The sequence below is a fragment of the Ooceraea biroi genome, chromosome 7, assembly GCF_003672135.1.
Source record: "Ooceraea biroi isolate clonal line C1 chromosome 7, Obir_v5.4, whole genome shotgun sequence".
In the NCBI taxonomy this organism is placed as follows: domain Eukaryota; kingdom Metazoa; phylum Arthropoda; class Insecta; order Hymenoptera; family Formicidae; genus Ooceraea; species Ooceraea biroi.
This window is the reverse complement of record NC_039512.1, coordinates 5,472,598-5,500,345: the sequence shown is the minus strand read 5'-3', so window position 1 is coordinate 5,500,345 and position 27,748 is coordinate 5,472,598. Positions and strand designations below refer to the sequence as shown.

At 41.2% G+C, this 27,748-nt stretch overlaps 1 protein-coding gene and 1 long non-coding RNA gene across 2 annotated transcripts in view; one reads left to right on the top strand and one right to left on the bottom strand.

The window, feature by feature from the left end:
* The window catches only part of LOC105282020, a 51,678-nt gene that overhangs the window by 7,604 nt on the left and 16,326 nt on the right, over window positions 1-27,748 (bottom strand). The window contains exons 3-4 of the mRNA XM_026970957.1: window positions 26,708-27,718; window positions 642-820 (exon numbers count right to left, since the gene is read on the bottom strand). Of these exons, the coding sequence (XP_026826758.1) occupies window positions 642-820; window positions 26,708-27,718 (1,190 nt within the window). The remainder of the gene's footprint in view (window positions 1-641; window positions 821-26,707; window positions 27,719-27,748) is intronic.
* On the top strand, window positions 17,638-25,750 carry LOC105282019. The gene is made up of 2 exons (XR_003406751.1): window positions 17,638-22,249; window positions 22,428-25,750. It is a non-coding gene; the product is annotated as an uncharacterized LOC105282019 (long non-coding RNA).

Below are 27,748 nucleotides of genomic sequence, written 5' to 3'. Positions count from 1 at the left end.
AAAAGGGAGACATCGTAAATTAAAAATAATATGCAAAACATGGAATCCTTGATAAATAACGTACTGGCGATCGATCGTGATCATGGAACATCGGGATAACGTGGATAATCAACCGTTTCTCCGATGGAGAATCAATTATTACCTTCAGAAGCAGCCTCGAAACTAATCGCTAGTTTTACAAGACGGGCACGTTACGATACGAATTACAATTAACGAGCGGTGATTATTGGATTGCTCTATTTCTTTCAGAGGAGTGCTGTATTTATACTGTGCGAACTCGGAACAAGGATCTATTCTCCTTTTGCGCGCGAGCGGATTAAAACCTGAATAATTTGGTGAGTTCAATCTCCACAATTTCGTGCTGATTGTAAATATACAATAAAGATGTTATTTTAATGGAACATTCTAGTGTACTAAAAGCGTCGAGATTTAATCTCACCAAAATAGAATCAACCAAAATAGAAGAGGTTTCAGCCATTTTTGATATTTTAAAAAAACTACGCATGAAGAATTTGATACTATTTTGTCTTGCATCTAAATTTGTATATTATTTGGAAAAATCCCATGAAATTTTACAATGAGATTTTTGCAATATTTTTGCGATATTTTTACGATTTCTGATGTACACCATGCACACTTACCTCCGAACTGTATACTAAGAATGGCAAATCTGCTGATATTAAAAAGTCCCAGGGTGCAACCGAGACACGCGAGGGCCGAACTGAGAGCGTGGGGCCACTTCCCTTGAGGATTCTCATCTTCGTCATCATCCTCACTCCTGTCGTTATGTCTATCTATGTCTCTTTGCCTTTCGCATACCCTAAAAACATAACACAAAAGATATATAATTATTTTAATATTCCATACAATTTAAAAATTCTGTAAGAATACATATCTATATCTCAAAGTTCTCAGCAAATTATTTAAAGCAATATTTATGTTCAATAAATGGAAAGTTTTCTTGACTTCAGAAATAATTTCCAATCTATTTTAATTTAAAAAGAAAATATAAGGAGAATATTAATCTCAATATAAGAGATTTTAATGACCGTTATAAAATTCAAGTCAATGATAAATACCACAATCACGCGCAGCGTTGTATCGTGACATATATGTCTCGATTTCCGATTGCGTTTTGCAAGTTGATGCTGAGGTCACGTCAATCTGCGGTAAAACTAGGTCGAATGCGATTTTATCGCGTGCTGCCCATTCTAATGCGGAAAAGATCTTATCTTACTAGTCCAGTCCGTTTTTTCGAGGTGGATATATCTAACGGAGAATTTGCTTTATGCAAATGCCGAAATCTTCGTCCACGCTCAAGTTAGCAGAGGCAGAAAAGTATATGTCCCGATATAATCACTCTAATAGATAATCACGGAGTGATACTGCTAAGAACACACGGAAGATCCAATAAAACGATCTCTGACGAAGAGGATCCATCATGGAATTGCGCCGCGGGCTTCGAAGCAAGCTTGTACTTAACGCAATTATCCCAACGGTGTTTAAATCACGAGTGATGCCGGACACACCCATGTAGAGATCACGCGGTAATGACGATAATAGATCGACCTGTCGATCGGTACCGTTATCGCGCGTTGAAGAGACAAAACAGAAGAGATGAGCCCATTACCGTAATGATCTCGCACCAAGAGCGGAGGTTCCTCTGCAGAGACTTCAGCAAGGCTTGTCGGTGTATTAGCGCGACGTCTCGAGAAGGATTTGCTCCATTTGTCGATTAAAGATGAACAGAAAGTACAAGAAAATCAAAATAAAATTGTCACCTCGGCATCATCCGGATCTTCAATTTTATTCGACGCAGAAACGAATGAAGCAATGAATGAAGATGAGTATTTCTCCACCAATCTAATACTTCAGGAAAGCAGTAAGGATTGCGATATCCTATTGACTCGACGTTAATTCTTAGCGGGAGAGCGCAAGATGCAAAAAAAATGAGACAAGGTCTTTCTTGATTGACGTCACAGATATTTTTGGACGTACGGACAGCACGAAACATAAGTCAAACAAAGGTCAACGAAGAGCATAGAAATACCAAAAGGTGGATGGTTTAAATGAGAGATCGATACACGAGCACTGTGGTCACCGCTAATGACCGCGAATCCCGGACACGAACGGGTCCTCCGCCGACCAATGCAACTCACGATTATGCGCACGCGAGTGCCATTCTTGACACGATAACCACACGGTCTCTTTTTCCTTCTTCCGCCGTTGGGCATGGTCAGATTTGAGCCCTGGCTTGCGGGTCAGCCCGATCGATCGAGACTGGTCACGTCGATTAAAATATCCCACGAAACGGCTAAACCAACAAACCCAAGTGCCTTTGCTCGAGCCGATCATTCAAAAATAATGCAGATCAAATACCAATTAAATGCTGAAAACTATTTTTCATATCAGCGCGAGAAGCATGTTTTGAATTTTAGATTTTATTAATTTTGTTATTTATTATCATCGATTTTTATTTTATCTATTAAATTTGAACGTTATAACTAGAAGTTAAATTTAGTCAATTGTCAGAACGTTGAAACTCATACATGATTAGAAAAGTTGATTGAAATACTGTAATAAAGGATATTGAAATACCTAATTGAATATTTAACTTAATATTTGAAATTTTTATTTTTATCTACTCGCTTTTACAAGTTTGGAAAACAAAGTTAGTCTTGTTTAATGAAGATTGGACGACTTGGACGGAAAATCCTAGTCCGCGAGATTTTATTTATTTATTTGAAAGCTGGAACGTTCTCATTACAAATTTTAATGTTTATCAATCCGTTTGAAAAAATTAACGTACTGATTATGTTAGCCCGCTTAGTTTATGAAACTTAGTTTATAAATCTTTAAAAACACGTAAAATCCAGGCTCCTAATTCGATGCGTTCATTCTAAAAATGGATTCATCTTAAAAATGAGAATTAGGAAAAGTGATACCAATGATTTGTTCCTCCGAAACTAGAATAACTATGCAATACAAAATTAATTCTTGATGTTAAAAATCGTTTAATATTCGAATTCTACATTTATTTATATTACGATTCCAATATATCTATATAAATAAATTTGATTCAATGTTGCATTCCAGCGTTCACAGATTTGAATATCCCAAGTTGAAACAGCTCATCTTTTGCAAATCATATGAAGATTTTTCGCGCGGGCGCGCCCACACACACACACACACATATTTACTATATGAGCTATAATTATGAGCTTAAAAGGATATTTACAACATTATGCTAATCTGCCCAATTTATACACAAACGCTTTACATTCTTCTATGTGTGTATGTATTTATAAATAGAAGTTTGCAAACCCGCGCTATAAATATTTCTATTGTTTTGCAAACTTTGTGCGTACCTCGGTCTTCAAGGAAAATGCACATCTGCGCGATCTCGTAATGGGATCATAAAAATTGTACCTTGCGTCACAAATATAAATATTCGCGTCCCATATTTATTCTTGCTGTCAAATCGTCTGACGTTTACTCAGGAGCAAAAACGAATCTATTTATTACGCGGACAAATATTTGCGCGATAAACGTGTCTGATGTATTATCGTTGGCGCGGATTTGAGAAGAGCGCGTTAACGTTTCCGTTTGCGCGCGCTAGCGAGATATCGGAAGCGACCGCAAACACTTTGCATCTCCTTGGGAAATCGCGTAAAATTGCCTCGCAGATTATGCCGCGACCGCGCAATCACGAGAGCAGAGCGAGAGAATTTTTTAATGACCACACCCGCTGCCACGCAACCAGATCCGGCAAAGCATGCCCCACCACATGGATATATCAGCCATATATAGCGATGGCATAATTAGAGAAGCCTTGAATAGCGTATCTTAAAATTCTTCTCTCGAGTGTGATCATTTTCTTATATCTTTCTATTAATTATAAAAAAAGCATATCGAATAAAAGCAAAAATCATGGTAAGTATTTTAATACACTAACATTAATATTATCTTTATTTTAAGCTTAATTTAGTCGGCTAACTAAATTAATTTGTTTACTTGTTGTTACATGTTGATGATTACGCCTTGATGATCACGCCTTAAGAATCTGAAATCGAATAAGTAATGTAATATCTCTATTTTTCACTTGAAAAAGATCGGCAGAATGTAAAAAGAAAAAAAATAGTTAAAATATAAAATCTGGTTTAATCTGGTAAATCTGGTTTACACCTGTGTTTTCAATTTATATTTTTATAAAACCAGATACATATAGTATCATCAAATGTGCATATGTATCGTGTAAGTGTAAATGGTGCTAAAATAAAAAGAAAGCAGCGTAACAGTGCCTACTGCGTTATTTTTAGTACGTACATATATGACGAACAATCGAACACTTTTATTATTCAGTTAATGTTAACGTATCTGAAAATCACGATTGATAGTAAAATGCTATGGAAACAATCCTTTTAATCTGTGAGAGAGAGAGAGATAACTCACCACATTGTGTTCAATTCCTATATATCTGCTTCTGTTTAATTCAAAAACATACTCGATGATCTCACTCGAGGAAATTCGACCTGCTTGAATATGATTTACACGCTCACGTGAAGTTCGAAATACGTTCGCCAAATCTTCAATGATGTCTGCAGACGAATATGTATATAACCTCGTGGTTTTGCATAAACGAGCGATTTCCATCTAATATCTCTGAAGTCATCACTCGTATAAGATTTATGTAGTATATACGAGTTTAAGCCACAAAAAAGTAAAAAGTTTTTCACAATTGTTAATTTAACAATATTAAATATTTTTATTAAATAATATACTAGAAAAATTTCACTTCTTTTTGCTTTTCTTTTTATTCAGGAGATTTGCTCAATTGTCTCCCTCTGAAGAAGGTATTAGAAAAATCAATTGTTTAATATTTTTTAGGTACAATAAAATTTTTGCAGATTTAACATTGACAGTTTGCTAAAGACTGGAATTTGTTAGATTGTATGACGTTAAATGCGCAATATGTAAAGGAACCATCACTCATTCGTCGCGGATTTTGCTCAGGCAATACATTTAATATAACAGATAACATGTTAAACCGACCGTAAACAGCGATTGTATCAAGGCGATTTAACTTTTATATTCAATATAACGTCTCTCTAAACTGGCGAACAGTATGAAGTAGCGCTCTCCTAGCTGGATCCGGCAACCTTGATCCGCATTCGACTCTGGCAGCTCATATAACAGGTATTTCGATTTATCCAATTTGATTCAACTCCGTTTAGATCATATCAAGTATAAATTCAAATAATACGAGTTGCTTTATCAACTAATCCTATAGACATGCAAAAATCCTCGCCAAGCCTCTTGCAATCTGCCGAGAATAAAATCCACGAAAGATCTTGTTGCATGCTGGAGTTTTGTGACATCGAATAACAATTCTGTTATGCGAGAGTGTAGATTGTGCGCAAAATTGCATTTTGCACATGATAAATTTTATTTTACTACCTTACTGTTTTATTTAACTACCTTAATTGTATTATATTTATAATTGCGTTCCTATAATCTTTTCCAATCTGTCTGTGTTACGAGATAGACATACTTTACCTAAAATCCTTGGACAAGAAATATCAAGAAAAGAGAAAGAGCAATAACATCGCGTGAAGGGTCTCGTAAGAAATGTCGTAAGAGAGCGTCGTAATAAACGAAAAATATCGCGTGCTCGAGAGAGCGCGATTACTCGTATCGATCGTAAAAGACGTGTATTTTCCATGAGACTCTTTATTTCTTAGCTCGATTCATTATTCTCCTCGTTGTGAAAAAGTTAGCGGCATTCTCGCTCCATCCGCAAGTAGCATATTCCATTTACTTGGCACGCATTACTTTTTTGCCTAACGTCGTCTAAATTGCGCGGCCTCATCGGTTTTTCAAGGAGAGGCACATCGTGGTCATTTTGCGGGATGCTGATGATCGGCGGTCTTTTGTATCCGGCCGAACCGTGCCGCCGATAATTTCTTGAAGAAATAATGTTTCTAATTATACTTGTTCGAAAACTCTCGAAATACTATTCTCGAAAAATACGTTTCCTCCTATGCGCATATATCTTTAAGCCGGCATCAAATGATCATTTATCCAGATAACACGAATGCAAGCACACACATATCACGTGACACGCTTATTATACATATGTATATAACATATTATATAATATGTATATCATTAATTCGCTTGCAAAAATTTAACGAAAGCAATTTATGCTAGTTTCCACACTTCTTCTCCGTCGAGCGAACGTTAAATAAAAACTTACTTCACATTAAATATGTTTTGACTTACATAAAAATTTAAAAAACCTTATTTTTCACAAACATTTGCGAATGAATCTCATGAATACTCATCGTTCGCGAACGCGAATCGTAGTCCGGATACGTCCACAAATCGACGCAAATTGTCGACGCGCGAACGTCGCGTCGGTTCCTTTTGTAACGTCCATCGGACAATCGGACGAATCGGATCGCTGGGGGTGAACGTTACGACTGCTCCGACACGGCTCGTTAAGTCGACGTCGCGGTGCCGGGGTATCACGCCGGGTGCAACGACTGTTTGCTCCGCAACCGAGTGACGTTGCGAGAGCGAGTGAATCGTACCGCGGCTTTGTAATCTCGCGTGTAATCGAGCAACCGTAAAACCGTAATGAAGGACACCGTGGTAAATAAATTACTGTCGCTATCTCCCAGTCCGTCCCCCTCGAGTTTGCTTCTCTGAGCTCCGCCGAGCACAAACGCTCCTCACTGTGATATTTTCTTCAATGTTCCTACCGTCTCCGATTACACGTAAAATATACCCTGACGAATGTGCGCGCGATTACGCTAATTTACTTAGCACTGAATTGTCGCCTGTCGCACGACATAAAGAGTGACATTGTACGCACATGGTGCCAAAAACCTGCTCTATCCAGATCTCGCTGGCGCGAGACGTGGAATGCAGCTTTCTATATTTGATCGAGTTATGTGCAGAAACGTTTTGCAAAACCGCCTGTTGTTTGTAATTGTGTTAATCGATAGTGACAGATAATACCAGTGCGACTTAATCGAAACGCAAACGGCAATATACGATCAGTCAGCTTTCATTATTTAAACGAAATACGATTTCTCGGCAATATTGCTCGCACACCTTGTCACAGTAATCGGGACGGCGGAACAGTAGCGGCCACGCTGCTATCTGTACTACCACGTATTGGCGGATCGTGCTGTTATGTGTCGTAAATTTTTCAGTACCTGATGCGATACCGACGCTGGCTGCAGTAGAAATACTGGCGGCAGAACGTAGAATCGTGGTTCATCCTCGTTACATGTCACGCTGCGACTGCGACGTCAACGACCGTCTTTCTTCGTCTTTCTTCGATGCCGCGATGTCGAAACGACCCTCGTCTTGCACTCGATCCCTCCCCTTTCTCTCGTCCTTCCCGGTCTTCCCTTCGACGCTTGTATAAAAATGAGGCACTGTAAGGCACCAGCTGTACCGCGAATTCCTCGATCTAGATCGTCCTTCCTTTCCCTTCTCGGTCACGCACTGGCGTAATCGTTACGTAAAGTATCCTTGATCTTCAAGGCATCGCGACTGACCGTGCAATTAATCTTCAATGCTGTCGTTCAGGATCATAAATCAATTGATTAATTCCGTTTTTTTCCTTAATGTTTCTTGTGTGCATGCGTGTGAACTTCTCTTTTACTTTCCCCGATCATAATTGGTTAAGCAAATCCCAATGTTAAATAATCCTTATGTTAAATGTCTTCGTTGTGCCGATCGATTATTCGTCCTGCATTTATTTTCATAAATTCATAATAATTTATGTTATTGCATTTGGAATGAGCTTTTCTGATTTCTCTCTTTTTCTTTTTTCCTTTCCATTAATATGCGAATATCTGGATATTGAATTTCATATAGCGAATCTGACTTGAAGATCCAGATGCTTTAATTCAAATCTATTTTTCTTTCACACAATGCGGAAGCAGTTGTCTGTCCTCTTCGCTCTTGTGTTTTCTACTTCCTTTTCTTTTACTGATTTTCCAGCGTCTCTGCTATTAAGAAAATTATACTTCGAGGAAATCCGCGCGAAACGCACATTAGTTTCGCTCAAAGTTCCGACAACAGCTTTAACGAGCTGCAAAACAATTGAATTTCGAAACGGTTCGTGTGTTTCCGCGACGTTAGGTAGTCTCTTCTGGTCTGCTTCTTGTCCAGCAAGTCGCGAAGTCACGCGCGACTCTTTATTTTTTCGCTCATGCACCTCTTCGCTTCTCATTTCCCGCATGGCACACAATCGTTTCGTACGCCCGCATTATGGGACATCCGTTATTCTCCACGGTGTACCCGTTTCGAACGCCGGGAACAATGCCGGGATTACTTAAGCCGAGCTTAACGATTCGTTATTCCTCTCGAGACTGCAGCAACCCAAGCTATAATCGCGGTAGATTATCGCACAAGCGAGAAACGTTCGCTCAAAGAGTCGTGAAACACAGAAATTCTTGTCTCTTTAGCCTCGAGATTCGTGGATCACTCAAGATAATGCTTAATGCTCTTCAACATTATCCTTCTTCGATTGATTGGAAATGTTTGCTATTACTTTAAATGAAAAGATCAATCAGATCATCAGAAAAGAAAATCAATCGCCTCCAAGATTATTTCCTCTTCCTCTCTTCCTCGCGTAGTGCACCGAGTAATCGGCGATGATTTAATCTTGTTATCTTGATACAGAGATACAATAACAACGAACTTTTATTTTACAATGTCGGCAAGAAGATCAATGTCATTCTCGCATTGCTCCAAAAATAAGTAACCACAATTCCTCGATTTCGCAATTTGAAAAACAACTATGTTCACTCCTGAGGAATAACGACACTTTCGCGATGGATTTTCCACTTCTTTGAACCGTCTTCCTACTTCACGTGCCCTTTTTCCTTCGTGCAGTGAGCAATTTACACGCGGTGTCGCGACGCTTATAGTACGCGCCTGGAGAAGTTTCGATCGGTCGATCTTCCGGCTTCGTCGTCAAACTCGTGGAGTTTGTTCGCAATGCAAACTTTACCCGCAAATCGATACGCGTACTTGCTATACACACTGCAATGCGGTCACGTTGAACGCCGAATCGTACAATTTTCTACAACAATCTAGGAAATATCAGATGACCGCTTACTTCAACAGGAAGTCCAGTCCGCATCCCACGTGAAAAAAAGGCGAGTGTGTCGAATTCAGCTGATGCGTTCACCGTCGATAGATGACGTTCACGAGCTGGCAGCGAACGTCGGCGAACCTGAAGATATCGTGGAAGAAACGAAGAAAAAGGAATAAAGAGTTTTTTCTTCGGAAATCCTTGCGACTTTTTTACTTTCGAACTTATTATATCTGTAGCCAAATTAATTGGGTCGATTAATTATATTTTTCTGCAACTGATTTTTGTAGCAATATCATGCAGTTCTTGAAGGTTTTTTAAATATATTTCTTTCTTTACAAGATTGCTCTTTTCTACGTTAAAAAACTCTTCAGGATAACGTAAGCGTATTGTTTTTTTCTTTTTCATAAATGACGAAAGCTGCGTACCACGATTACGTTGCACAAATCGTAATTTCTGAACACGCGTACTTGATTATTGCTCCGCGTTGACTTTGAGTTTCCGACTAACGCGAGAAACGTTATGTCATTCGCTATCATTCACTAATTAACAGTCATTCAATTTATCATTGTGAATTCTATTCTTATCTCGGAGTTTTCGTAGCTGCGCAGAAATCTGCGCATGCAAAATTTCTTTCAAAACCATTCACTTTTTCGAATGTGGATTCCACCTTCGCTCCCTCCCATCGTACTCCTTAACAAAGTTATGGCAAGAAACGGCGTCGCAACTGCTCTTGTTGCCTCACATCGCGGACGGCTCACAGAGACTGACTGATTTAACCAGCCTCGAGGCGCGTGACAAATTCACGAATACCGTTTATTGGGTTACAGAAACGCTATACTGTTAGTCCGCTCCCACAACAAGGCCGAGGAGGACTAATCCTCATTAACTGGCATTCACCTTTCGCCGAGTTGATCGTCGCGCGCCAGAGACCCGCAACGGGGAACAGGAACGAGAACAAAAACCGCGAGTACCTCAATGATGAACTTTCAACCACCAAACGCACGTTAGATCGTCGTCCAGAAGTGGTCACTCTTACCGCGAAGACGACGACGACGTCTATACGCGAGCGCTCGCGTGTCCGCGTTGCTTCTTCCGAGCGGCCCACGGCGAACTGTCATCGGCGGGACGAGCCACTCCGGAACAGGGAGACTCGGCGCCGACGGTCACGTTACATGCGCGAGCGTGCGAGCGAGTGAGCGAGCGAGCGAGAACCTTCAAGATCACCGGCTGACGATGATCACTCGCGCCTGCGGAACGGCGTACGTGTACTGGAGTACGTGCACAACGGCGGCATCCAAGAACCGGCCACCGAAGCCACGAGCGCCGGATAACTGTATCCCGACGACTGTTTCGCGTGACGCGTGAACGAAGGCGATCGACCGACGCGCGATCCGCGATTCAGGCATTATTTAACGACGCGCCGCGTGGGTGTACCCTCGCCTACCGCGACATTTCCGGAGAGAGACCCTGACGAGTATCGATGATGACGATGACTCGAGCGAAGGGTTCCTTGCACTGGGATCAGCTCCAGCTGGTCCCAGCGTCTCGCCGCGACGCTGATTATCTATGCCAGACGCGTCTGCGGTTGTTGTGGCTCGGTGTTCCGAGAAGTGAAACGAGATTGATGGAATTGATTGAGTCAATAAACGTAGGTGGAGTTTGGAAGATAAACTGTACATGCGGAGGATCATAGTAATATTTTGCCGGTAAATGACGGTTTTACCGGTCAGCGAATTAAATGTCAAGTATGATGTACAATCAGAAGGATCCACGCTAGTTTCGCAACAGCAAGCGCCGTTAATCAGATTTATTTTGTAATCTTGTATTTGTTCTTGTGTGAAGACTCGAGGAAAAACTCGTGAGTCCTCCTTTCTTTCTCTCATCTGCATGAAGGAAACTCATTAGATACCTTACATAAACACATAATCAACGCATGCGTATAAAAAGTCCGAAGGTTTAATGCACGGGGATTGCCCCCATTATTCTATGAATGCAACTTTGACACCGCGCGCACATGCATGGTATGGACAACAAACGCGCTAAAAATAATAGCGATTCAGAACACACACGAAACACGGACCGCATTCGTATAGTAGATATTCACGCAGCTTTTCCACACAATTTATTAAGCACGCGCTACTAGAAATTATTCATACGATCACGGAATACCGCGTGCGATCCTTTCTATTTTAAACGATCTCTCTCTCGCTACATTTTTCATGGGACGCATGGAGCGGCCGCATAAAGTGCGCGTTCGGTGAAGGACGTGCATATCCACATCTCGGTATTGTTCCGGGACGGTATATGCGTTTGCTGGCATTGTTTGACGATCGTCTGATGCAATGACCGTTGCATCGTTGGTCGAATACCATAAATACCAAAAAAAAGAAGGGGAGGCACACGGAAGAGCGAAATCTGAGCGAGCGAACGGATATGGAAGCGAGAGAAGGCGCGCGCTATGTTTTATTCAGGAAACGTGACCAAGAGGAGAAATTTGAGGGTTGAATAGGTGCGTCGCTGCGTTGAAAAGTTTCCTGCGAGAGTCACGTTCGCTGCCAGTAATACGATTTGCTCGCATCGCTCGACAAATTGTTTGAGGAAACGAGTAGTGCATCTCATCCGTGGAATAAACTTCCTTTGATGTCCAGGACGGAAAAAGATCGTTCGCAATTAAATTGAGTCGGATATTACACGAATCTCGATTTTTCCACGAGAAAGCAGTTCCGGCGGTTGAACAGATTTCCCGAAGAACGGAGTGAGTCTAACAAATAACAATGTTTATTACAGGTTGGATAACGTTGCCGCTCATATAACATCGTAAATAATGCAATACAATATATTTAATCAAGAAATCATTTCTGAGGGCATTGCGCCATTCGATTTCGCACAAACTGCAATCGCGCATTCGCGTATTATGACAATCAAAAAGCTGACTTGTGTTGTTGCATGCAACTACGATTGCACGGTGAGTCTTATTTTTTCATGTTCATTTTCTGTCTCATTTTCTGTCACGCCGCGAATAAATTTGCCGTATTTACCGTAAGGCAACGAGAAACGCTGACGTATTGAACAAATATTTTGGCAAGAACGCAATTCGAAATTCAGTACGAGATCAAGGCCCGTTAAGACGCGTCCTCGAGAATTGCACTCTCGAGAGGTTGTTCCGTCATGATTTATGCAAATACTCCGAGACAGCTTTGGATCCGTTTCGTTTCGGGCTTGAACGTTGTTTTCCCGCAACACCAGTTGCGACATGGTCGGCGCAGCTGCGCTGCAGCCACAGTATCAGGACAACAGCCGAGTCGAGAAGCGAGGCCGTGCAAAATGCATCCGATGCAAGTGCATTGATGATGCTCTCATTCACTCTCATCGCGAAGACACGCAGCGATGCATAAAAATAACGCATGAGCAATAAAAGAAGAACGTATGTATAATAAAACGGAGAGTAACGAGTGCGCGGGAGCAATTAAACTCCAGTTTTCAAGGCGACAGTTGAACAAACACTTTTTTTTTAAACCGATTATTTCATTCTGAAGTAAATACGCAAATGATACTGTTGATATTAACGAGATCAACGATGTGCGCGTTAAAATAACACAAGAAGCAATAAACTAGAAGCACACTATATATAAACACTGTGAGTCAAGATATAATACAAGTTTCATTTGCACTAATTTCTTTTGACGAAATGCCGTGTTCTTGGTAATCGCATCGATTAACGCGTAAGTCTGTTTGCGTAAGTTCTATGTGTCTTCAAGGGCAATCCGCTGGAACGCGCTATCAATCGGAAGCGTTGTGTAAGCGATTATTAATTTTTCGTCGAGCACATGCTGCACCAAGCAACAGTGCAACCGGTTCGACGGGTGCAGCCTTGCACCGGACGTGTTTGCATTATCGAGACGCATGTCGCGATAAGGACATTAAACGTTGCCAATGTCGTCGTCATTGTAACGCCATGAATGGCAAGCACGGAAAGCGCAACTGGCGAATCTTGCAACTGTCCGGATGGAGACAAGACGACGATAAGTCTCAGGGACCAACGGAGACGAGAATGAAGATTATTCCACGACACCGTCCGCTGAATGACGATGGCCGATGAAGTATCAACGGTAGTCGAGCAGCCCGTTACCCGCACTGCAACAGTTGGCAGGCGGAACATGGGTCCGGGAACGTGCGCGCAAAATGCGTCGCTTTAAATCTCCTCAATAAACCGATCCTATTCTGATAGTCACTGACGCAAATCGGCGGCGTTCCAACTCCTCGCTCAACCGGAGGAGGACATTAAAGATGCAATTAATTATCATATAGTAGCGGCCCGACATTCGCGATCCCGCTTCATTTTAATCAAGGGAATTCAGCTCGGTTCGGCTGAATTAATTTGCCAGCCCCGATGATTAGTTTAACATGTTTCCGGACGTAATTGCACATTCGTTATCAGTTCCGTGGAACCGCGCGGGACCAACAAACCAACACGGCGAAGAATTAAAATGCACGATGACCCAGTGCACACGATACCAAGCGGTGCAGCGCGGAATTGGAGTATAGAAATGCAACACCACGCGCTGCTCGCGCTCGTCGAATTCCGAGTCTTTGTTTTGTAAGTGGAGACAGCAGCAATATGTGCGAACCTCAGGCAGCTGTCACTTCCCTCAAACGAGACGTCAGACGACGCAGTTGTACGCGAGACATGATGCTTTTGACCCCGATGACGCAACGCTCCCGAATAAATAAAACCCCGCACGAGCGTTGCCTCATTTTCGTGTGTATTGCGTAACCGCCGCAGGAACATCATCGAATTGCTATGCAGCATTAAATGCTCCCGTACACCCGCGTGGCGAGACGAGAAATTCGCGGAACATTAATTACTCGCAAATCGCTGCAATTTACACGTTCTCCTTGTCGAGCGGTCTCTTTATCTTCTGTTGCACTTGTAAAGCATGTAACGGACTACATCTTGGCGGCCGCGATCGTCCATAATCTAGCAAAACGTGCCGCGGCATTTTTTCTGCTTACAAGATGCAGGTGAAAAACTTTGCGGCTAATGTCCGGTACACTGTGTACGCACGCACGCATAATAAACGCATTAACTCTGCAGGTGTATGCATATTTTCACGCTTTCCGTGTCATTTGTCTGTCTGTCTGCGCGTCCACCTCGAATTAATCACGCATTCTCATGAAATATTCAATTAGCTAAAAATTACGTGGCGAAATACGGTATTTTAATAGACGCGCAATCGCGCGCGAATCACAGGAGCACCGATTCGACTCGCTAAATCGCGCGTATCCCGTCCGTATCCCCATCTCGAACGAGTCGCTCACTCATACCGGGTTTAACGGTATTTTCGTGATTGCATCCTGGAGCTAGGCCTAATCGGATTTACGCGTGCGGAAATCACGGCTATCTGCCGGCGCCGAGAGCTGCCGTTTTAATTTTCCCTCATCCCCGACGCAATAAACTCCGGTTGGATGGATTATGCAGGATTGATTTAACCTCCTTATTACGCCCCTGACCCACTTCGTTCCAGAAATGATGCGTAAAATATGCATTAACGGGGAAAATATATTTATACAGTCTGCCACGGTACGTAATACTTATGTTAGACAGTCGGTGCGAAGTTGCAAACTCGCGAATGTACGGAAAGAAATTCTTTTGTGACGTATTATTCGCATGCGGTAATTGTTGCGTAACGAAAAACAACGTTCAATCTGAACGCTCGCGGTTTTGAGAAACACGCCGAGTGACTTTTTCGCGCATCGCCGAGCATTTCGTAACCGATGTTATTTCACGTCCACGAACAGAGAGTTTCACGTAATGTTGCACGTGCGACGCGAGGAGTTGTGACCGGCTCGACAAGCTACGTCGCGCGTAGGAAGAAGTTGAACCGTAGTCACGCACCCTGCGACTACTATATCGAGAAAGAACAAGAGGGAGAGGCGAACCGAAGGACGGAGGGAAATGCTCGCGCCCATCCAGCGAGTCGACGATGCGTTTGTATTAGGTGTATGCAAACGTTTAGTCTCTTTTTTTGCAGCGCTCTGATATTATTATTTAAATTTCAAATAAATTCTCACTCTCTCTTTTTTACACTTTTAAGAAGTTGGCGTGGAAGTTTGTAAAACGTCACACGTCATGATTTAACGATAAACAGAACTTTGGGAAACAATAGTGAACGTGATGAGTAACGAAAAGCTATGCACATATATGCTTTTCGTATTCAGCAAACTTTTGGATTTGGGCCGGAAAGTTTTTTCGCACGCGGCGTATTCGCCCAACTTGGCGCCCTTGGATTACTATTTGTTCGATGCAGTACTTTTTAATTAGATAGCACTTTCGAGACGTGGTTGAAATACAAAACAACTTTTTTCGCAAAGGAGGAATTCGAGATTTACCCGAGAGATAAAAATCGAGTAAAAATATCGAAGACAAATATTTCGATGACTGGATCATATCGCGTATATTATGTATTTAAAAAGCGAAAACGTACATGATTAAAACTTTTGCATACACTTAATACTATATATGCGTGCGAGGCTATACAAACTTTGCGATTGTTTGATCTGAAGCATTCACAGCAGCATTTATAAACAAACGACATTTTCGCGCTTTCGCGAAATTTGTGCGAGAATCGCGTGTTATGAATATGGTAGTGTCATCCCTATCGCGCCTATCTGGTAACGCAGTCTTTATATTGACGCGAAAATTCCATTCTCGTATCGCTAAAAAAATGCCACGATATAAATGCAGCCAACATTTGCAGAATGTTATTAGATATCGAAAACTCGAGACCTTTCGTGCTTTTAAAAATTTATTTAGTTTTTAGTTTTTCGTTGCCTATTAAACTGAAGCTAAATACTGAAAATATTTGATAGTGTTATTACATTCTTATTTTATTATTTATTTTAAAGGAGAAACGTATAAACTAAGCAAATTATGTGATACTAATGCAATGATGAATAAATCATTTATGAAAATCAGGTCTAGGCATATACATACATCTCTTTCATGCGTAGAAATCCCAGAAGTTTAGCTCGTGCTTGAATTTAATTCAGTTTTATCTTTATCTCTCTCGTGCGGTTGTCGAAAATTTAACGACGCGCTTTCTCTCTTATGCCCGATTCCACCAATGTCGCTTAATTTTAACCGTAGTTTAACTCACTCTTCGTCTCTTTCTAACTACCTGCCTTAGAAAGAGACAAAGAGTGAGTTAAACGACGGTTAAAATTAAGCGATGTTGGTGGAATCGGGCATTACTCTTACCAGTTTCTCTCACAATATATAATCCACGCTCGAACATTTCATAATTCCCTGTCTATTCACGAAATGTTTTATAACGCGTAGGAATTCACGCGTTCCATAATAGTCATATATAATATATAATAGACATATATACAGGGTGAGGCACCTAAAACAGGCCACCTGAATATCTCGGCTGTTATTGGTGATAGGAAAAAATGTGTCAGACCAAACTTGCATGGTTTCGAGGGATACATAATTTGTTCTAAATAGTTTTTTATTAGGTGGACGCATAGAGGTTATATGAAGGTCAACTTCGTTGTTTTAAATGGTATGATATGTTTTTTTACGTACCATCTACTAGAGCGTTTGAAGATGCGCACATTGATCTACGGGTCAAAATCATTCAAGGTCACTGAAGGCCAACTGCAAGGGAAAATAATTTACTTTATATTGCCTAGAGTTCTTTACTATTAAAAATACTGTAAACTCAGAAATGAAAAAGTTCTAGCCCTTAGAAATTTTTTCTTTTCCGAGAAGTTCTGAGTTGATGATATCATTATTTTTTATATTGCCTAGAGTTCTCTGCTATTGAAAATACCGTAAATACAGAAATGAAAAAGTTCTAGCCGTTAGAAATTTTTTCTTTTCCGAGAAGTTCTAAGTTGATAATATCATTATTTTTTATATTACCTAGAGTTCTCTGCTATTGAAAATACCGTAAATTCAGAAACGAAAAAGTTCTAGCCGTTAGAAATGTTTTCTTTTCCGAGAAGTTCTGAGTTGATGATATCATTATTTTTTATATTTCCTAGAGTTCTCTGCTATTGAAAATATCGTAAATTCAGAAATGAAAAAGTTCTAGCCGTTAGAAATTTTTTCTTTTCCGAGAAGTTCTGAGTTGTTGATATCTATATTTTTTATATTGCCTAGAGTTCTCTGCTATTGAAAATACCGTAAACTTAGAAATGAAAAAGTTCTAGCACTTAGAAATTTTAGCCTTCAGTGACCTTGAATGATTTTGACCCGCGTAGATCAATGTGTGCATCTTCAAACGCTCTACTAGATGGTACGTAAAAAAACATATCATACCATTTAAAACAACGAAGTTGACCTTCATATGACCTCTACGCGTCCACCTAATAAAAAATTATTTAGAACAAATTATGTGTCCCTCGAAACCATGCAAGTTTGGTCTGACACATTTTTTTCTATCACCAATAACAGCTGAGATATTCAGGTGGCCTGTTTGAGGTGCTTCACCCTGTATATATTATGTTAAGTACATATTATATTATATTTATATTTTCATAATATGATAATATAAAACAATTGTTATAATAGATTGAGCACGTGTGTGCATAATCGCAAGAAATTAACATCGAGTGTGCATCGTTATGTGCTTTCATGAAATTACGCGGCTGCAAAATTGCACATGTCGAATTATCTGCCGCAAAAGACGCCGTGACTCGGCATGATTAAGATTCCTGAAGCGTTCGCACGATCACTGAGACAATGCAGAATTTAAGCTCGATGCGAGTACAAGCAGTGATATACAACAAATGTTTCCTCTTTCATCAAATTTATTAAATTCATAACAAATAATAGTTTAAATCATTACAGCATAATGAAGAATTTATAATGTAATAATAATATGCAATTAATAACAGGAAATAATGGACAAACATCTATTCCACGTAATTTTAGAACATATAAATATTTTTTAATCATTATGCGACGCCCGAAATCATGATTTATTCATAAATGTATCAATTATCTCTTAAACTTGAACTCGACTATGTGAGAAGAGAAACATAAATTAGATGCGAGCTACAGACGAGTTCGCGAGTATGTAGTCACGAAGAGAGACGGCCTAGTGACTCACGCCGAATCTGAAAAGTTGTCACGTCCGAAAAAGGAAATCGACAGGATCGACTGCTTCCTCGCCTGATCCATCTGACATTAAAGGAAAGGCTCGCGCATCCAAGAGCGAAACGAGAAAAGGTGGTCTTGCCTAGTGTTTTACGAAGCCCAAGTTGCAAGAGTTTCCTGTGTGACAGGCAATAAGTAAAGTCATTCGAAGAAGAGATAAGCAAAGAGCACTTAAAAAAAAGTATTATTATCCGCATCGAGTCCCTGTGAAAGTCCAATTATTTCGAAACGAAATGTGGTGACTCTCGTGATGACGAGGTGGCACGTGCATAATTCGAGATATATTTCGATTTTGTTCAGAGCGGCGAAAGCTACTTGTCTTTCGTCCTGAGAGATCCACGCGCGTGATTTTATCTGGGAAAAAGCCGGGCGTTTCTAAAACCATGAAGAGCAACGCTTAGCTTCTTCAGTTGCGCTCTAATTACCCGCCGTACTCTACGGCCATCCGCTCTGCTATCATGAACTGTAACTGTATGGTACAGTTTCTTCGTGGTCAGCGATGATTACGCGACAGTAAAACCTGAAAGCCTGAATAAAGGATAATACTCAATGAGCATCCGTTGTCGCTCTTGAGATATGCCATCCGTTGCCTCGCGTTTCCAAGCGCTGAATAGCCATTTCGGTAATAATGTAATATTTAAGAGAGATTCGACGAATGAACTAACTTCGCTTAAACGCAATTAGATACTACGATAATTTAATTCAGAAAAAACTTTTTAAGCTTCGTTTCTACATTATACAGATTTTGTATTCCGATTATTTTATCTGATTGTGAGTTAGAATCTCGCATTTATACCAGAGAACTTCTGCTTTTAAATTCCGCAGTGTTTAAACCCGAGCCACAGTTTGTTTATATTATTTGCTACAAAAAGCGGTTCGGTTTGAAGAGCGAACATCTCGATCCCGCGAGGATACTTTGCGAGATAGACATCGGTTTACAAACGTGCGTTCAACCCGACTAACCGGTGCATTCTCGGCCGATGATTCCGTCAGACCGGCTCGCCACGGACGTATTTACTCCTGTTAGAGCATTCCCATAGTAACACGAAAACGTCACAAAGAGAGACTCGCATTCGCGCTCGAACAATGCACAGCTGTCGGACTTTGGTAATTGCCTGAAAACAACGTTGACTTCTAACTAGCTGTCTGACGAGGAGAATGCATCGCTGCCTTCGCACTGACAAGCCTTTCGCGAAGGATTGGCAAATTGGCCGTGCGTCCAACTGTGTCGAAATCGTCGAAGAATACGATGAACTGGCAAGAACGACGAGAATACGGAATATCGTCTAGCCAAAAGCAGACGTGTCGCAATCTCGCGAACATTTCACGCCGATTGTTTCGCACGGAACATTACACCTCGCGTAGCAATTAAGATCAATTGAAGCAAATGCAGTCATCGAAAGCCATTTGAAGAGTAATTCACTGATTAATGGAATCGCGGTCTCCGTGAAATTGGGAATTCTCACGAGGAATGTGGCCTGCAATTCCAATACCGTCCGGAAATGCGCCATGATCGGATAATACGGATGGCCACTTCGTGAATGCCTTTGTTGGAAACCCACGTCGCGTAAATCTCTCTTCTCGTCGCATGTATGATGGCCGGAAAATGCGCATCGCGAATCTGGTACGCGCTTAAAAGCTATCCGAGATCAAGGCGACTCACGGCGAACGTGATAAAATGCACATAAATTTCAGATCGTAATTCAACTGTCAGCCGTATCAGTGATTCACATACCTTTCATGTTGCCCAATCGCAACGAGGAATTGAAAAGAGACTTTTTTTGCGAAAATTAACGAGAACTGAAAACGAGAGCTAAGCATCATATTAACGATTTACAAATTGTAGAGCATATCATATTTTAAGTCTCCATGCTTGCAATAAAAAAAAATAAAAAAAGAGGAAGAACAGCGTGAAATTTAATTTTTCTGCTCCACAACGATATATTAGGTGTTGCCGTTTTTTATCAAATTAATTAATGTAGAGATGCCTTTCTCAGTCTTGATGTTGTTGTTTTCATATAAAGCCATATATCATTATAACTATCACTTTTCATCAATTAACCGATATCGTCGAAAATAAAAATCTTCAGCTGCAGTACCAACGGTTCTTACAGAGTGAAACGCGATCGAGATCGAAAAAGAAATTTGCGAAAAATTGCGGGGAAAGTTTGTAGAAAGAGGAGAAGTAGGATTGTGCAGTGCGATGGAAAACCGGTTGCCCGTCTACTGTTAAACCAACTATTAGAATGATTAATTTTTTCGTGTTCCACGTGCTTCGTCTATCTCCAGCCTTTCGAAGAGCGAAGTTATTCAAGTTCGGAAATTGAGAAAGCGAAAGTTTGCGGATACGGAAAACCCTTGAAGCATGAAATCTTACATCACCAGGCGCATCCAGAAAACTAATTATAAAAATAAAACTTGGCGTCGAATGAACGAACGAATAATGTTTCCTATACGTTTGCTTCCGAACTCGCAATCGTGTGAGCTTCTTGAATAATTCAGACTCCTTTCTTCCCTAATGGATATTTTATGAAACGGTGTCTCTGTTGCAATTTTTAAATAATCGATATTACTTAAAAATACTTGATGACTGAATATTACTGCGTAGCGGCGAACTTTGGTTAAAACGGCACATGTCCAACATATACGTTTCTTTGAAGGTCGACTTGTACTTTTATGACAAACGCGGCATCCGGTGTGAGCATCGTTCATTCAAGAAATCACCTGTTTTCACGGCAGGTGAAGAATATGGAATACACCGGATATGTCTCACATATGCGAAGTACAATCCATCGATGCTCGCACGAAACTGCGATAACAGATGTGGAACTCTTTCATATAAAAATTTCAACACGCACGAGTTGTAGCATAGTCATTCCAACTTCTAACGTGTCACAACAACGTGTAACAACGCAAATCTGAGTCCTTGTAATTTTAACTTACTTTATTATTACAAATAAATATAACTTAAAATGATCAAAAACTGACGAATAACTATTTATCAAAATTTAATGGAGCATGATATTTTGTTATTTTTGGTCTCTCTAATTAATTATCTTACTTTGAATGTTAAATTGTTTCGTTATATTTTCTTGATCGGTATCAAACTATTCTAACTTACAAGATTCTGATGCAAAGTAAAACTTCCGCAGATCTATTTCACCGACAAACGTTAATCGATCCAATGACAATACAACAATTATAACGCTGAGCAAAAAATATATTTTTTAAGGGATACTCATGATGGACCAGATCTTACTTTACTGATAAGGAAAAATCGTTAGAGTCAACGAGGAGATTAGGTACGCTCGGAATCACCGTTACAAGTGCCTACCTGTCCTGGGGGGACCTAAATAATGGCAACCCAGCGCGCTTCACCTGGGAAATAATCAATAAGGACAAGCAAGTCGGTGCGGGTGTATACAGGTATACACCGACCTGACATCGCCACTGACCGCTACTTTTCCGCGATACATTCGACGCGAGATTCCTTTCGTTAGAAATAAAGTGAGTAACTTTTATATTCATCTATTTTCTATGCCATGTCTTTTTCAGAATTCGCTTTCTGGATACGAAACTTTGCGCTTATTCATGTTTAAAAAATTTTTAAATAAATTAAAACAGAATTCTCAGGACTTTCCGTTGTTTGTCGAATGGAGCAATTTTGTTCTTCAAAAGGATAACCGGCATTCCACAAGTTCTCTATAAATAGCGTCACGGTGCTCTCCAAAAAACAAAGGATATTCGCGAAAGTGGTTGAATTGGACCGTACAATAAGACGGAGATGATGATCAACGTTGCGCAGCGACAAACGTTGAGATGTCAGCATGAAAGAGAGAGATTGCTTTTCCTCCTGATACGATCTGCGCGGGAAGAGGATGAACCCTTATTTTCGGGTCAACAATACTCTGAGCTCTGCTCGCGTCTTTTATCTCCACTTTCTTTTTCAATTTATCTACTCGGTAATGCACTCTTCAGTTATCGTGTAATCACAACTCTTGAGATGTAAAATATGCCTGAAAGCATCATTAAAAAAAATGGAACAATTTTTTTGCATCTTTTAAACATTGTAAAAAATCAAAATTTCTTATAATAACTAAATTAATAGTAAATTTTATATTATTATAAATTATATTTTAGATCGAATGAGAACTGCCTTGGAAGATACAATCTATATTTTGAAACGAAAATACATGCGTAAATCAAGATTAGCGGACTGGATTATAAAGGTAAGTCACGTTCGGATTTATGAGCCTGTCTGGATACGCGCAAAGGCAAGTGCCGCCGTTTGTCGTTGACACGGCACACCACCTCGTCAAGATCAATAGGACTACCGCGAAGAGGTGACGGGAGAAGCAAGTATGCACGAAGAATTAAGTGCAATGACCGAACAACACGATAAACTCTCGGCGGTACAACGTGGGCGTTCGTTCTCAAAAACAGCTAATATCGAACATAATAAAATACAAATTACTTGAAAGTACATCAAGTTAATGTAAAAAATAACACTTTCTTCGACAACGCGAACGTTCGTTCTCGAAAACAAAACAACAAATATCGAACAGGTACAAATTACTTGAACATAAGTCAAACTAATTTAGAAATAATACTTTCTTCGAAAGAGTTGATATCGTTAAAAAGTCTGGCGTAACTAAAAAAAACTAAATAAAGATCTCTCTCGCGTCGGATGACAATGCATTAGAACTCTCGAAACAACACGGACAAACGTGACGAGGAGAACAAAGTATATACGCGTCATGCTCACTCTCCTCTCACTTTGGTGAACTCATCCTCGACGATTATAGAACACTGACGCGCAATGGTCGCGACCATAACGCTGTGGTGTACCGTTAAAGTAACTTACATGAGGCGGTGCATCGTCGACCCGGTACTGGCGATACTCCCATAGCAACCAACTGACCTAAATACGACATTGTTGAATAATCCGGACAATTACGAAAAAACGCGTCGTTAGCACATGTAATTGCATCGTGACGGGGTTTCTCATTAACGCCTTTTCGTGTCATGCGATAACCAAGAATCAAGAGTGGGCATTAACATTCTCTTGCCCGGTTTCGACGCTACAAAAGAAATTATCGAGCCACATTTCTCATAAGTTTTAATCTTGATGTATCTGTCTCTGTCCCTCTTTTTCCCTCTCTCTTTCGCTCTATGAGCCTCCTTCACCTCTTCCTAAATAGAATAGCGAGACGTGAATGATACTTCAACTGGTGATATGAACGGACAGTAATTAGAGACGAGTAACAATTGTTACATTAGAAATTTATTATTTATCCCCTGCATTATTTAAAGCTATCGTTTCAATATATATATAATATACGAAAATTGCGTTCGTAAACGAATTCATAAATGCAATGCAAGTGATTTGATCGCGCGAGGGAAATTGCGGCGCGCCTTTGGCTACAGCATTAATGAAAGGAATAGGTGTGTCGGCATGGACGATGACGTTTCGACGGTCACGGTCTGAGAGAATGGTGGTTTCTTTGGACTTTCTCGCACCCGGCGATCACTCGATACTTCGGTGTTCGCAAGCGTACAATAAACGCGACGCGACCGCTCGTAGGATTCATCGTGCTAAGGAGGCTTCTTGAATTTCGCTAGACGTTAAACCGGTCGAAATCATTATGTGATCATTACACGCTCCTCCCCCAAAGTAAAGCGCCGTTTGCAAATGATCATCGATCCTGTTAATCCTGTCCAGTACGCAAAAAAGCATCCACACGCGTTTATCTCGCTAAAACAGAGATTCTCGCTTTCGATACATTTGTAAAAGTCGCAAAGATTTTCTCGAAACGTCTTTGCGATCGATGACGCATGATATTTATAAATTCATTGGATACATTTATCGATTAAAAATACTTGTTATTAATATTGATATTGAAGTTTCTTTGTATCGCTCAAGAGCTCTGAAATTTTAATTGTTTCCGTTTCAATCTCGATCAAGTTATTGCTGGTTTAAATGCATTAATTAAATGCATCTATGAGCTTCTTCTTCCTTCCAGCTCTGTGTCCTTCCAGAATCTAATTCATCTAATTTATACCATTGGGATCAGGTAAAAGAGATCTCTCGTTAGCCACATCCGGATTATAATTGATTCATTACTGATAGAGGTGTGCCCATAAATATCATACAAAACAACAAAATATTATATCCGTTGAGAACGTCATTCTTGCGTTTTCTCACGCTATAAACAGAAAATCGACGCGAGCGCGAGCAAGTCGCAAGTCCTTCCGTTAGCCCCGACAGATTTTGCTTCTAGATACAGATTCGATACAGGAGAGCGGATTGCGCAACTGGTTATACGGTTCATCGACGGTGAAGCAATCTCAAAAAGAAATCGAGATCATTGACCCCGAATACGGCCTTCGACGACATTTTCGTACACATCTACATCGATATTTTTATTGTATGTGTAATAACGGATTATTGATGATCGTTAGATGTGTTAGACCAGTTAGACAGTCATCACACTCGTTTGAGGATACTGAATACGTGTGTTAAATCTATCTTTGAAAAAATGTAATCATTAATACGCTGTTATTATTTTCATGTGGAAAACTGTAAATGTACAATGTCGATTGTTTGCGAATCGTATTCTGTTTATCGTCATCTGCTTTCAAGAACAAGAAATTTTCGTACGACAAAGTTAGCTCCAAATGTTAAAGCGTTATGTTAATAGACCTCGAAAATATATAAGTCAGACGGTAAAGCAGTAATAAATTTTTCACAATTATAAATCCGCCGTTATCTCGGCACGATAAATTACGTTTCTCACGTGGCACTTGTTTAACGATCCATGCGATTGAAGTTGCTCGCGAAGCGCCGGTTATCGATAAATAAATGCAATTTTACGTGCGCGATTTAGTACCAACTGTAAACAGGATTCGTTAAACTTGTCGACGGAAAAAGAGAGGCACACTTTACAGTTACCTCCGAGCGATTGATAAATTTATCATCGGATGTATATCCGCTCTGTGGATCCGCGCGATATAATTTATTGGAATAATTAAAAATAATTTACCGACGTAATTTCAAGAACGATTAGACGAGTATTCTCCGGCAGAAACGTTTCGATGTTGTTTCGATCGGATGTTGATGCAATTGATACGAAACGCCGAAGAAAGCAAAACAATGTTATTAACAGCGTGTGTTATTGATAGAAGTACAATCTGAAATGTGACGAAACGAGTCCTGACACGCTGTTAGATACGTGAGTCCTGCAATTGAAATGTATGACAACAAAGTCAGTAACGTGTCAAGGACCGTTACGTGAAATATCGAATGAAAGTCTATATCGTCCATACGTATATATTGCTCTCGTATCAAAAAAGCAATTCTTTTTCATTATACGTTTCCACAGTTCGCTGGTGCCAATACCAATTTTTCGCATCAATTTGCGATAGTTTCCAATATTTACCAATAAAATAAATTCTGCAAACAATTCTGTATTTCTATGTATCTTAAACCTTCCAGTTGAAATCAAATTATTTATTTTCACGAGTGACGAGTAACGAGACGTTTATTTGAGTAACACACAAGCGAGACAAAATATATAGCATCCTTCGTTGATGATTAACGTGTTCAATTTCTAATAACATCGTCAATTACAATTCTTCAGGAACACCGATCGCTCTTCCAAAGAAAAACGTGTGCAAGGATCACTAATGTCTAAAGCGAAAACGTCGAAGGATCATTTAAGGATCGTTAATGAGAAATTTCGTTGTAGAGATAATTGTTCCGTCCAATTTCTTAACGTCTGCTTCGCGAAGTATATCGACCGATTGCGCAAACGAGGAGCTGAAGCGCGAGCGGCGTCAAGCTCGGACGAGCAGCAAGACGAGTAACAAACCGAATCGTTAACTCCGGTCCCGCTTCCGGCGAGTGTGGCAAGAGGTCCAGGCGAAGGATCAGGGACGAGACGAAGAGCAAAAAATTTAGACACCAAGAAATTTAGCCGGCCATAAAGATTAAGTTTTTTTATGTTTCAAGAAAAACTTGAATCACTAGATCCGCGTTATTCCCGACTACAGAGCGCTTCACTCATCCATCGATCAGCATTTTCATCTGCTTCAGTCGAACATAATAGAAAAGGTTTCAGTTTGATACGTGTGATAGTTAACATCGAGCAACTGCTGTGAAGTAAAATTAAAGAATTTTCCGCAGTTATATCACCGACATCCAGGTATTGCGACTTGTTATTTTAAGAAAGAACGGACCACGTGCAATGTATCGATACGAGTTTTCTTTTTTAGTTTTAATATAGAAAATACGCTTAAACAGTTTATCAGAGTATCTCAATATTATTATTAATATTGTGAATTTCAGGCACATACTTAAACTTGTAGCAAAAGTGTGAGCTACCTTGACTACGTAACAGATACACCAAAACTGCACTGACCTTCTCGAAGCGGCGCGTTGCTGCGTGCTGGTCGCCGTGCTGGACGCGGGGCTGCTGGAAGCACCACCGAACGAGCTGGAGCAAGTTGTTGTTGAGGTACCGGACGCGGTGATGTCGCTTGCAGTGGTCGTGGAGACGAGGCTGTCCTGCCTCGAAGACGCGTCCCGACTTCGCGCGGCCCGCGACCTGCCGGTGAATTGTCGACCGGCGCGGCGCGGCGTCGCGGCGCCGGCGCCGACGGTGCTCACGGCGGAGTTAGCGGCAGCATTTCTAGCGGGCGCGCTCGACGGTCGCAGCGTGCTGGAAGTCGTGCCGTTGGTCTGCGCCGCGAGGATCTCCGGTGCGATCAGCGCGATGTCCGGCAACGAGTTCGGCGCCGAGAATTCGGCCACGGTACGCCGATTTGCGACCGGCTCGTTCACAACGCCGGCGCCGTTGCGCTGCGTGCCCTCAGGTAGCCGCAGATGACGCAGGCGCCGCATGGAGGCGCGCATCCACGAATTTGCGGTGGCGGCGACGGAGCCGGTTGTGTTCGTCGCCGTGCAGTCGCGATTTTCGCGATCGACGGCCTCATTCGTGACGTTACAACGCGCGACTTGATTATCATCGTTCTCGTTGTTGTTGCCATTGTTATCGGCGTTGTGATGCCAGCAACGTTGACCGCCGCTGCAGCGGACGTTGCTGTTCCGACGATCAAGGAGAAGCGCGCCGCTGGAGGGTGGCCAACGCGAGCCCCCGACTGCTAGGGACTTTGCCGTCGCGCCGACGGACATCGCGACACTGCGGCCCGCTGCTGCTTCATGACGCTCGCGGGCGCGCCTGCGCCCCGTATTCCCACTGGTGGGGGAAACGTTCCCGCTCCTTTCATCCTGGTCGCCGGCGCATTCACCGGGTGATTCCGCGGCCCGCAGGCACTCCACTTCCTCGAGCCATGACCAATCCACCTCGGAACCGTCCGAACAGCCATCCTCCGCGCTGGTGGCCACCACTGATTCCACTTCCGGCGGCCGTCTGCGAACACGAGGAGATGCGGGTTTAATC